This window comes from Acyrthosiphon pisum, chromosome A2 (genome assembly GCF_005508785.2).
Source record: "Acyrthosiphon pisum isolate AL4f chromosome A2, pea_aphid_22Mar2018_4r6ur, whole genome shotgun sequence".
Classification (NCBI taxonomy): Eukaryota; Metazoa; Arthropoda; class Insecta; order Hemiptera; family Aphididae; genus Acyrthosiphon; species Acyrthosiphon pisum.
Window position 1 is genome coordinate 104,492,218 of NC_042495.1, and position 13,897 is coordinate 104,506,114.

A 13,897-nucleotide genomic window follows, 5' to 3' on the forward strand; every position below is an offset into this window, starting at 1 on the left:
CCCTCAAATCTCCGCCAATGGTTGCCGAGTGTCAAAAAAACAAAGATCATTTTTGATTTATTTTTGAACCTCTCGTATGACATACCTATAGTGAATTGCCAGTTAAAAATAATGGTGTGGAATATTGTCCAGTGGTCATAATTATAGATATTCTAGCATTTCAAAGGCTAATGAAAAAAAAATTAAGTGCCCCCCCCCCAACATTTTCTTCTGGTTACGGCACTGCACTATGTTTCTTTAAATTAATAGTATTCGTTATAAATGTAGTAAAATGTATAATAGTATAATAATTTGAGATTAATTGATGTTTTCTCAAATTAAATCTGAATTGACTGCAATAGGTAGCAATGAACACATTTTTAAATTATTTGAAAAATAATCATCTAGCTTAAATCGTGATGAAATGTATTTGTTGTAATTTGCAAGATGATTTAAATCGGTGGTGGGTTATTGGTGGTTGTAGGTTGACGTCCCACTGCAGCGGTGTGATGCCCGATGTCAATTCTATTACTATTATACAGACAGCTAGCACACTATGTGTGCTCAATATGTACGTTATATACATGTCGTGTATGTGTTGACTTGCGGGACGTAGGGTTTATAAACAATTCAAAGAAACGTTATAAGTTATAACACTAACGTTATACTGATAGTATTGTAATATATAATAATTAGGCGTAGTGTAATGTTATACCTACCTATAATATGTATTATTTAGTCAATTACACTTCAATTTTCAGATTAGGTACCTAGGTAGAAATTTAGAAATACTAAAGAACTTATTTCTACTTAGAAATTGTAGTGCGTATAATATTTATTATAATTATTTTTAATCTGAAAATTGAAATATAGGTAGGTAAATAGCCAAATAGGTAACAATATAACATCCTATCATATAGTAATATTATGAACAAAATCATATTAAACCATTTTAAAGTTAATAACGCTCCTTATGTATAGTTGTGTAGAGATTGTCCGCGATCCGACTCTACAGTTTTCAACAACAGGAGATCGTATCCAGCCTATCTATTTGCAACGTTAGTGATGGATTGCTAGACGCTCTAACTTTTAAACATTCCCGCCAAAACGGCAAGCCTTATATCTCCAATCCACTAATCCTAAACGTTCGTCCTACAAAAGTTGTAACTGTCGCGACTTTTATAATTCAAACGACTCTTACTCGCAAAATACTGTACCCACTCACAGCGAGTCCAACGGTCCCCGAGCTTCACTTAGAGCTAGTAAATAATAAAATATAATAACTTAACAATAAGTATTTACATTTTTACTATCTTGTATTTTCGTTGCTTATATTGATTTCACTACATCAGCACAACAATTTAGCTATAGATTTTACAGAAGACAAATAAAATAAAATAATATTTGAATCTTTATATGTACAAAAACTTATAAAACTTTAAAGAAAATTTGGAAAATCAAAAAACATTACAAATTACAAAATGTAAATAAAAACATAATCAAATATATTTTTAAATATTAGAAAGATTCCCATTGTTGTAAATATTATATTATAATATAGCATAATATATAATATTATAATATTAATAAATATTATTAATTTTGGGGATGGGTCAAACTTAAATTTTCACAAATGCAAACTTAGTTTTTTTCCTCATATTGTAATCTATTTTATACTCAAACTTTTTTTTTTTGAATTTTCAAACTTAAAATTTAATTTATTTATGATTTAAATGTTAAGCTGATGAGGCTCATACATGAAATAAAAATAGTATTCTAGAATAAGCCATTTTAAATGTATTAAACTATATAAATAATAGTAATAAATAAGTCATAAGACCATCCTCAGTAAACTTTACAAAAATGTTATGTTTTTTGAACAGCAACACACAAAAATTATGAAAAACCCAACTCTTATAAAAACATTTTATTGTGTCATTTTGTGATTCGTTCTTTCTAGATTGGTCCCAATGATTATCCAAGTATACACAGTGTGATACACAGCATATTAATAAAATGTTATTATAATACAGAAATACCATTGTAGATAATCATCCTCTTTAACATAATTTTTGATATGAGTAATTTAACTAGGTATTATTTAATCTTTACTATTATTATTAATATTATACAATATTTTATTTAATATTTGTTGTGTTACTATAATATATTTATAAAAACCTATGTATACCAAATTGTGTAGTGTAAAACGGCTAGTCTTTATTAAATAAATATTGATTTTGAGTATTAATTTTCATCAGAGTTAAAGCTGTTGGAATTTCTCGAAGTTCAGTGCGTTTGAGAGTTTGATAAGTCTAAGAACCCATCTTTAGTTAATATACAAATATTGGTTTTATCAATGTATTACGGGAATTAATAATATAATTATATCAACGTTCCATTTAACATATAATGTAAATTACAATACAATTGAACATTTTTTATGTAAGGATTTATGTAATATTCAAGTAAATAAAAAAATTAAACAAAATTGGACATAGGATCTTCTTCTCTGCGTTTTTTCATGTGATATGCTTCAATTTCTTCATCGGTAGGCTTAGAAACTTCATACATACTATTATATGGACGTTTTCTCTCATCCATATTCATAATTCGATCAACTTCTTTCAATCGTTCTTCTTCTTTATCTAATGCCTTTTTCAATGCATCTTTTACTTCCTCTTTTTTAGCCTTCTTTTTCATCATTTTCTTCTTCTTCTTTTTCTTCTTTTTCTTTTTTTTTGACTTTTCTTTCAACTTTTCAGAATCTGATGAATCTGATGATGATGAAGATGATGAACAATGAGATGTAATTGATTCAGCTTTAGTATCTTTTTCCTTAAATATACTAACAGACTCTGGTACAGTATTTTCAACAACCGGGACAATTTTTCCTAATTCCGGAACATTTGTAGACAATGCAACTCCTGATTTTCCCGTGCAATAAGAGTTTTGTACCAACGAACGGCAGCACTTATAACCCCATTCTCCTGCTTCCCAGTAAGAACCCCAAACAGATGTATGATTTGAGGGGTAAACATCTTCTTCATAACGTGAACGTACAATTCCTTTTTCTTCACCCTAAAAAAAAAAAAGTTACATAAATATTGAAAGGTTAAAAATTATTATTCATACTTTAATGATATCTCCTCTTCTAGAATATTCAATGTACTCTTCAGTTTGTGCTAATAACAACTGTACAGGAGGTGTTTGCAAGTGTTCTTCTCCACCGTATTTTGCCAATACTGTATTCTGAGTTTTCTTTTTAAAACGATCTTTATGAGTTTCATACTCTTTTTTCAGTTGTTCTAATTTTGTAGGTTCAGCTAGTAGGTGAACATCAACACCACGTTCATATGCCTCCCAAGCAAATAACTGTGCCTGTGCATGTTTATTAGTATCACCACTGAATCTAACAAAATTCTCACCAGCATATTCCACTCTAAAATTGATTAATAAATTAATACCTTGTTAATACATTTAACTAATTTGTAACTTACTGTTCTGGATCTTCTCCAGGTTTGTGTGGGTTGTCCCTCATTGACCTTGTTTTAGGATCATAATAGGCTGATGATAAATCTAAATTTCTAAGATATTTTGCCGTATCTTCACGGATTCTTAAATTTCTAACAGTAATACGTTGTTTGCTGTCTACTTTTGTTCCAGGCATGTCAAAATCATCTACATATTTATCTTCATCATTTTCATCAGCAGAACTGTTACCCTATAGATTAAATATTTTATAGTATAAATAGCTATAATTTAAATTTAATTGGCTTTAAAAATTGAAATTACTTCTCCTTTTTCATCTCCATCAGCATTTAGTTTTTGAGCACGGAGGTCACGTTTGGCCTCTTCAATTTGTTGATACTGTTCGATAATTGCTTTATGTTGAGAAGGATCATATCCAGCCCATCGATCTCGTTTTCCATCAAAATCTTGATTGAGTTCGGGTTGTACATATTCATCTGGTGCAATATTAATAGAATTATGAATAGCTCCAATTTTTCGTGGTCTTTCAAAACAGTCTTTTTTTTTATGTGTCATTGCACCACAGTTTTCGCACGCTCCTTTGCGGAATTTGGTGCTTACGGATTCCTTTATTAAAGTAAAAATGTAATTAAATTAATATGCAATAAACAGTGATATTTTTATTCTGAGCAAAGCAATATCTTATTGAGTTAGGCACTACCACCAGTATAATATAATATGGGCACTACATCATTCAAATAACTCTACGAAAATATAATTTTTTTTTTTTTTGTCAAAGGACATAGCTACTATACTACATTTTTGTGCAACCCAAACATTTTTATCTTAAAAATAAAAATACAAATAGGTATAATTTTTTATTGTATAATACAAATATGTATTGGATGGATAAGAATGCTTGAATAATAAAATAAAGTATGTATACATAACAATAATATACAGAAATATCAAAATATTGACATTATTTTTAACAGGTAGAATGTGATAAGTTTGATAAATAAAGAAAAAAAGTTTGAAAGTCGAATGTATAGTTCTTATGTTGGGTTTATAGTTTATACTTTATACGAAACTATAATTCTATATTTTTAATTGTATTAATCAGTATCTGAATAAACTATTAATGAATAATGTTTTATTAATATAATTTGTACTACATACATATCTAACATTAAATCTTAACACTTTGGAAAAAGCATTGAATAAATCAAATATGTAGCAGCACCTAAGTGATTTTAGTAGAATGTTGTAAATACACTATATTATACACATTATAAAGTGTTTAAATGAACATCCTTCACACGTAAACAAACATTGCACCAGTCGCATTACTTGTTACATAGCATTAATATAACAGATAACATTCAAATCAAAAGGTATCATAACATAATATATTGAAGAATACTTACAGTATTTACACCTCGTTTGTACCATTCGTCTAAACTTGAATATTCTTTGGCTTTTTCGGGAACACGTTGATGTTTTAGTGTTGGACCAGAAGTACCATAATACCATGGCGCTGATGAAATATATTGAGGAATGTGAGGATTGATATCTTTACCCTCTTCGTCTACTGCTGCTGGAGCTGTTCCTGCCTAAGTATATTATAATCAGTTAATATCTGTCATACAAAATAGAAACAATAAATATTGTTTTCACTAACTTTTCGGGCTTCTTCAAGTTCTTTGGCTTTTCTCCAATCTTCACGCGATTTCTTTTTTGGTTCCTCTTCCTCTTCGTCCTCGGGCTTAGTTTTTAAAATTTCCGATATTGTTGCCATTTTGTTAGAGGTACACAAATTCAGCTTCTTAGAATGGATTCGACACTCGACTTGTTAGTTGTCATTTGTCTAAACTCTAAACTTGTATTATCTATAGTCGACACTCGACAGTCGTATCTTGAAAATCAAAACAGTCGAAAACTTAAATAGTGTTATCAATTATGTTGATAGGTTATCACTTATCAAGGAAAATCGGTAGAAATGTAATTCCATCATAAAACCATAATCATGCGGCGTCGTATATAGGCTACTAAAGATACACGTACTGATTATTGTATTGGTGTATCACGCATTAAGGGTCGCATGTCACGTATTTTCCGTACGTTTTAGACCAATAAGCGGTGGTAAATTACACATACTTCCGAGTGTCCGATTTTAATTTTTAATATACGTATGAATTCTTTGGAAAAATAACTAGGCTTTCCAGGAAGTCCATTTTCAATTTTCAATTTTAAAGGACCATAAAATTTGGATATTTTTAAAAAAAATCTCATGACATAATTGTATTATACATTCGTATTTATTTTGGGCTTTATATCAAAAAAGTGGTTCTTACAAAGCATAGTCTATGAGCTTACGAATTCAACCCTTTTCTTCGAAATTATAATCAAACTTCAGGAAGTATGTTTAATTTACTACCGCTTTTGGTAGTTTTTATAGGTGATGTATAGAGAATAATATATTTCGTTTTTCTCGATTTGTTGACATGTTCGTGTGTGTGCGAGAGTGGCACACGAAAGATTCCGAACGTATCTACGCACACTAATGATCATTTACTTCGCAGTTCGCACACAACCACACTGCGTAATGAGCATGACAAATTATATAATTATAATTTCAATTAATTTGTCATGTTAATGAGTATAAGACATCGAGTTGCCTATACGCGACCCCTTATTAAATCACCGCATTCAATCCCCTTAAAAATACTGTAATGTTACAGCTCTCTAATGTTCGTGGTTTCGGTGTTTCACCATTGATTTTATAATTTGGGTACATCAGTATCACCATTTATTTTCATAACATACTTATTTAATATAGGTACCTCCTATATAATATACTGTGTTTGACAATTTACTTACAAGGGGTGCATCGGAACCGTCTGCGGCGTCACGAACAGTGTTCATCCATAATGGCAATTGACAAATATTGAAGCTACGTCCCATCCATTCACCAAATCAAATTTCGGAGAAGTAGTTAATTATTTATAACTGTATAAGTACCGATTTCAAGTTTAATTGAGCGAAACAGTGGACTGACATTTCCGAGGTATATGCTTGTACCAGTTCATTTCGATTATACAATACCTAACTGTCATAAGTAATTAATATATATTTAATAATAATTGCATACATATAGGTATAGTTAACATGAAAAGTATTAAAAGTTATAGGAGTTTACCAATTGCGCTTAATTGACCCTTTCATATATGTACCAATAATTACTTTCGGTAATTTTTAGGGATGATAGACCAATAATGTACTAAATTTCTAAATAACATCCTAAAAATATTTATATAATTTAATAGAACATACAATTATTTTTATTGAAATACAATGAACAAAAACGTCATGTCGTCATACATTTATAATCTAATATACAATATACATAAATATATAATTACAATTAAATACATCTCCATGATAATATTATTCTATAGGTGTAATTACAGTATATATATTATATTTTTATAAAATTTGTACAATTATTCATAGTACATAATATTTTAAAGTTATTTACTTTAAATAGTACCTAATTAAATAGATTTTTCAGATTTAATAAAAACATTTTGTTTGTCAATTTAACTGTACCTACACCTTACTTTAATTTCATTTGTTGTTTTACCAATTTTTCGAAATTTTAATTCATTGAGAATTAACTACGGTTTACTTTTTTCACTTAGACTTAATTATTAAAAAACATTTTTTCGTCCATCACTCAAATACATATATTTTGGTTCGTTGATGCTATATTGAAATATTGATGTTTTATAAAAGTCTTGGTATGATTATAGAATGTTGATCGCAAATCAATAATAATTTTGGTTTTTCGAAAAATATATTGACTGTAAAAATAAGGAGTGCGATAAATTGGTATACCGAGCGTAAAATGCGAACAGCGTAATATTGGTATACGACCCCATAGACCTATAAACTAACTTAGTTTGTAGGTCTATGACTGACTCTATAATAGACACAAATTTTGTCTTAGGCGCAACCACTGAACTACCTAAATACATTACATTAAACGCAACTGATCCATGCCCTAAATTAACTTCTCCTTTTTTTCCACTGAAAAATATAATTTTAGGTTTTTATGTCTTTTTTAAAACAAAAATGCACAAATACACAAAAATAAAAAAAAAAATAAAAATACACTTAAATCTCAAGTTGGTACTTACCTAGCTAAATTTATTATTATCAGAAAATCCCGACCATGCTATATCTACAATATCAATATTCAATATTTCAATATAGCGTTAAAAATTATAGTAATTTCTAACGTATATGTGGGCTTTTACAAATATTTTGAGTAAACAGTTCTCATCAAATACTATTCTTATTTCATACACTTGTTTCAAACACTTAGTATTCATATACTTATTTCATATCAAGGTTACGTCACTGAAAATATGGCAACATATTATTATAACAATTATAAATTAATAATTGATTATAAATATTGTATTATTATATAAAATTGTCAAGCCATGTAACCGCATAGTATTGTACAAGTGTCAAGTCACGATGTAGGTAAAACGGTGTAGTCACTATCAATTGTACGTATGAGAAATAAGTGAGTACCGTTTTTACGGCAGTTTAGTTACACAATTGTCCACCAGGAAGCGCTAAGAAGGCCGGTTTCGGAAATATTTTATAAGCAATAATATGGTCTATTTCAGTATATTTGTTTTGAATAATAAACATATTATTAACATATTGATGAACATTGTTTATTTATATTTTATTATCCTATAGTACCACGGTACCACACTACCTATAGTAGAAATATAACCACCCACACCTACCTAAAACTAGTAAAACTTATAATTATTTTTAAACATTTTTCATATTGTGCTAATAAATATGCCCAACAAATGTTTTGTTCCCGCATGCAAGTCTGGTTACTTAAGTAATACTAAAATATTAAAATCAGCAGGGAAAAATTTACCACCCATGTTCCATCCACCACAAGTAATATAGATAGTTATTGTTTAGTTTTAAATTATAATAATATTTTGTATACTTAATTATGTACTGTAATAATATACTTCTAACGAAACATAACACGTCGACCACCGAGAGGAAGCCTGCGTCCACAATTTTTTTTATTATTCTACTGATCTTTATATAACATTATTTTTAAGACAAAAGAAAACTATTCAATACATATAAGTAGGTATATAACTATTAATACTAATATAATTAAATATACAATTAATTATACAAAAAACCAATAATAAAGAACAGTCTGATTTTTAATATAAATTTAATTTTTGCATTATGTCATTTAAATCAAAATGTTCTCTAGGGTTCTTACATTCTAAGTTATCTCTTAGAGACTTTATATTTTTAATAAGAATAACAAATACAATGTTTGAATATGTAGTCTAAATTATTTATTTATTAATAATCAACGGACATAGGTACGCCCTTTAACAAGAAAAAAAACATTACATAATAATTGACACATATTAAACTAATAACAAAGGGATAAATAAAAATATAACTAGAAAGACAAAAAAATAATAATAATAATAATAATAATAATAACAAAAACAAAATAAATGTATAAAAAGCTACATAACAACTAATACAGGTATTCTGGTATAAACATGAACGTTTTAAAATTATTTATCTTGCAGGACTTACTATCTGTATGGAATAATAAAATACCGCGGAAAGATAGGAACTTATCCATAAAAGATGTAGTTTGCGGCTTACATTTTAAAGAAGATGATTTTTTAAAATATGAGTGTAAAATGCCTGATGGGTCAATTAAATATATTGAACGAATACGTCCGGCATTGAGAGAAAATGCTATTCCGACAATATTTTTAGGATTACCAGAACGATTTTCAAATGTAGGGATATTTTTATATTTTTTAAATTAAAGATTAAACAAAGAAAATACTAGTTGTACATAATATTATGTATCTACCCCCATATCTACAAGGTATCTGTATGTCCCTGGGTTGTTTTTTAGTTTAATCAACAGTAAAAATATATTAACATTGTTAGATTTATTAAGCTATTTTTAAGGAAAAAATAACAAAGAAAAAGGTAACTAATTAGGTAAAAAAGTAATGCATTTATTTACCAATGCAAATTGTTCTTCCAGTCAAAGTGAGAGGAATAAAGAATCCTTCAATTCTTCACTCCAGTTTTTATTTTTACGTCAATAGTACCTATTAAATAGTATAATAAATTATAATACTATAAGGTGAATATTTGATTATATTAAATTATAAATTTGAATGAATATTGAATACTGAAGTATGAAATTTTAAAACTTTACCGCGGATAATACGCAAAAAGGCATTTAATGCATTACAAATACGGCCTCTCTATTATAGCAGCCGGTTGTTGATCGGCCTTTTTAGCGCTACCTGGCGGAAGGCGCGCTAACCAAAGTGCCGTCTGATTTGGACTCACTTCTCGGCTCGAGTGACTACACCGTTTTACCTACATCGTGCTACCGACACTAGTAAAGTATCGATACTTTGGTTGGTCTTTGGTTAATTTATACCACTATCAGTTACGTTGACAACCAGCTCAAACAGTAAAGCCGGATTCACAGCTGCGTCGTGTGTCGTGTCGTGTCAATCAAATCGTATTGTGATTGGATATTACTTTTTTGGTATCATGTAATAACCAAGTTGCAACCGAGTATACCAAGAATTGACTACTGCCATAGAACAATATAGAAGCGAAACTCGATCAGCTGATTGGGGTCTTGTTTACCTATGATCTGAAGTCTAAACCTTCGAAAAACATGGAAACGTTTACCACACCAATATGATGTTAGACCCAAAGTCACCCATATTATGTAAACGTTTACCAGAACTTTGGCGGGATACGTGACGCGGGGTCGGCTTGTTTACCATTCCCTATTTCACGTATGCCACGCCTCCCTGGAGACCGTGTTCAAGGCCACAATCGCCCGATTCGGCCAATTCACGGAGTTTCATACCCCTGCTACTGCTCAACTTTTAAACCATATTGGTTACCAATCGTAACCATATAATAACCAAGCCCTCGCACGACACGACACACGACGTAGCTGTTAACACCACATTGAAAAATCAAAAAAAAAGAAATTATGTAACGTAACGTTTTTCGATTCTATGTGCCAAAGCAAAGACATAAAATGTCAAAAAATACTTAGGTAGTCCCTACTATAATATTTTAATGATCAAATAGATATATTTGACTGCATCTCCGATTACGTAATTAAAATGAATGTTAAATATCTATAACGACAAAATAAGATTATTAGTAAAATTGATATTAGTTAACTTCGCAGAAAGTTTAAACATAATAATATATTTATACTTGTGATAATGTGATGTAAAATACATTGAACATTTAAAATAAGGTTTGAAGGTTCCTCATAATTCATAAGTAGTTAATAGTTAATACTGTAACCAAACAATGTATGTATAAATACTGACTATTTTTTCTCAAAGATATTTAAATTAAAATTTGGGCGAAATTAGATATTTAAACAAAGAATAACGACGCTTATTATTTTGTTATACCTAATTCAATTTAAATTATACATTTTACTATATTTTACTAGCTATATTTACTAATTTTACTCTCATTAAACAGAGCATCTATACGCATTACGCAATGATATGTTTAAATATTTATATTAATTTTAAGCTATTACTTATTTTATACTACGGTCTACGAGCCTTGGGGGTGTGGGGGGGATATATTTCATCAGAACCGTATTTCAGCTGAAAAGAGTAAAGCCATATCTTCGTTCAACAACGGAGTCAGATATCTTCTAGATTAAACGCGATTTCAATATATTTTATAATATTATAGTCTGAATATAGCTTAGTAGTGTAGTGGTATAAATAGTTGACTATTTAATATACTATAATAATTAATATACTAGATGATTTTGCATCAAAAAAAGTCGTCGCTAAATGAAATAGATTTATATGACATGTAAAAATTATTTATTATTCATTTAATTGTCATTTGTCGTATTAATATCTATATTATAATTTTATATTTTATATTAAAACCTAAGTAGAATATTTGAAATTTGTGTTGATAAATTCTTACCAAAAAAAAGGAGGGGAGCAGTTGCTCAAAATCCAGCCCTGCGTTCGTTGTGTTACTTACCTATATGTATATTGCAGTGCCGTAGCCAGAAAAAAATGTTTGGGGGGGGGGGGCACTTAATTTTTTTTTCTCTAGCCTTTGAAATGCTAGAATATTTAATTATGACCCATTTGTGCATAAAGTGTATCTACTACTCGTTTTATGACTATATTATATTTATGTTAACAAGTATGGTACCTACATTGGCTACATTTTAATATAACAATGTATTAATATTATTGTAAACCATAGGTTATTGTATACATCAATATTATTATCATTATATCAAAATGTGTAGTAAACAAAACATTCCATTTTTGTTCGAATATTATTAAAATTTACTAACAAAAATACAAGACTATATTAGAACTGTTGAAAGCTGGTAGTTTTTTCGTGCAATTTGATCAATAAGCGGAAAAAAATATACTTCCAGGAATCCAATTTTAATTTCGAAAAGAACATAACAATTTCTCCGCTTTTTGTGCGTTTTGTTGGGAGCGATTTTTTTTTATTAATTCAAAAGTAAAAGTGAACTTTGAAAAAAAAAATTTCTCTGGTACTATAATACTAATTAAACAATACTACGAATCATAAATTAATTTTCTACATTATCTAGAAAAGAAATTAAGGAATTCAAATATATGTTTTCAAAATTAAAATAGCCAAAAGGGCTTTTGGTACTGGGTGAATTTGTCTTCCACTTTTTGGAAGTTTTGTGGTACATGTTAGTTGAACATTATTTTATCACAAAATATAGTGACGTGACTGCGCGTATGTACTTTACTGGGGTTCAAGAATCTTAGCCGTCGTTTATCCTAAATTACATAAAGCGTTCGGGGAACTCGCACACACTAATGATCAGTCACTACACACATAGATATAGTACTAACGATGGGTGTACAATATTTCCTAAATCTGACCCCTTCGAAATGGTTCACTTCGACAGCCTTAACTTTTAATTTTTATCAAACATATAATATAATATAAAACAAGCTAAAAAAAATTTCGGGGGGGGGGGCGTGTCTCCAGTGCCCACCCCCTGGCTACGGCACTGGTATATTGTATATTATGTAAATGTAATGTACGTCACGTGCTCCTATATCCGAGTTCCGCCAACAGCGACGCCGGGTGGTTCTCGGTGCACAGCTCTCAACGAAGGCCGCTCGACCGAAGCGGTTCGGCACTGCAGACGAATAGCTTACCACGGCCGCGTCAGCCCATCTCGACGGAGACCTTCGCGTCGTCAAACAAATTTCGGGATGGTTCGAGTGCCCTACATCAATATTACTGACCGTCCTGCGTCCTCTCGTCCGGGCCCGTTTCACAGCTACCAGACGAAATCGGAGACGATACAATTATTACGACGGCGGCGTTAACGACTCCAAGCAGGGAGGACACATTTCGTCGGGAAGATAATCCACCAGTGTGCCAGCCGTCCAAGTGTTTTCAAAAAAGTTGATGTCACTATTCGTTCCGATGTCGGTCGCATCGCCATATCTGCACCGTTGATGACCGTCACGTCACCAAAAGTGATCCAAAAGTAGATTTGCAATGCAAATCAATAAATAAAAAACAAAAAAATCTAATGAAAATGTATATAATTCTTATTTTGATTATATTGAAGCACTGTATAAAAAATACCATAATGCTATCTTCTTACTGTTTGGCGACTTTAACCTACCATCAGCAAATTTTTCAAACGTATACACTTATTTTGATGATAAATTAGCATTTTTAAATCTCTCTCAATTAAATTGTATAAAAAATAATAAAAACACTATCCTGGATTACGTCTTAACAAATTCTACTGCTATTGATGTCGATTTATGTATTAATCCAATTATGCCTATTGATGTATTTCACCCTCCAATAACTGTTACCTTTACACATTATATAACAAATTATCTACCTTGTAACGATTATACGTATAATTGGCGTGCAGGTGATTACATCTATATGTATTGTAAAATATTTAGGACATATTGAATATATAGATTATTTTAATAAAAATAGTATCGACAAAAGTTTGGATTTATTTTATTATCACATTCGTTATATTATGGATCACTTTATTCCTAAAATTCAAATTTACGAATTCAACTATCCGAAATGGTTTAGTAAGGAACTAAAAAACTCATTTAAGACAAAAAAAAATAGCTCATAATATTTATAAATACTCAAACAACATAAAAATTATCAGACCTTTTCTAATATACGTGCAAAATGTAACACTTAAGCATCGTGATTATTCATTGTACATACAAATCTCACAAACGCGGTAAATCAAATCCAAATCATTTTGGAATTC

The 13,897-nt window shown here is 29.9% G+C and overlaps 1 protein-coding gene across 1 annotated transcript; it reads right to left on the reverse strand.

The window, feature by feature from the left end:
• Positions 1-2,120: 2,120 nt before the first annotated feature.
• LOC100167583 (pre-mRNA-splicing factor Slu7) lies at positions 2,121-5,373 on the reverse strand. The gene is made up of 6 exons (XM_008184040.3): positions 5,132-5,373; positions 4,878-5,063; positions 3,775-4,077; positions 3,480-3,703; positions 3,115-3,421; positions 2,121-3,060 (listed from the first exon to the last, which is right to left on the reverse strand). Exons 1-6 carry the CDS (start codon positions 5,246-5,248, stop codon positions 2,461-2,463), a joined length of 1,737 nt encoding a protein of 578 aa, XP_008182262.1. The 5' UTR covers positions 5,249-5,373; the 3' UTR covers positions 2,121-2,460.
• Positions 5,374-13,897: the final 8,524 nt, after the last annotated feature.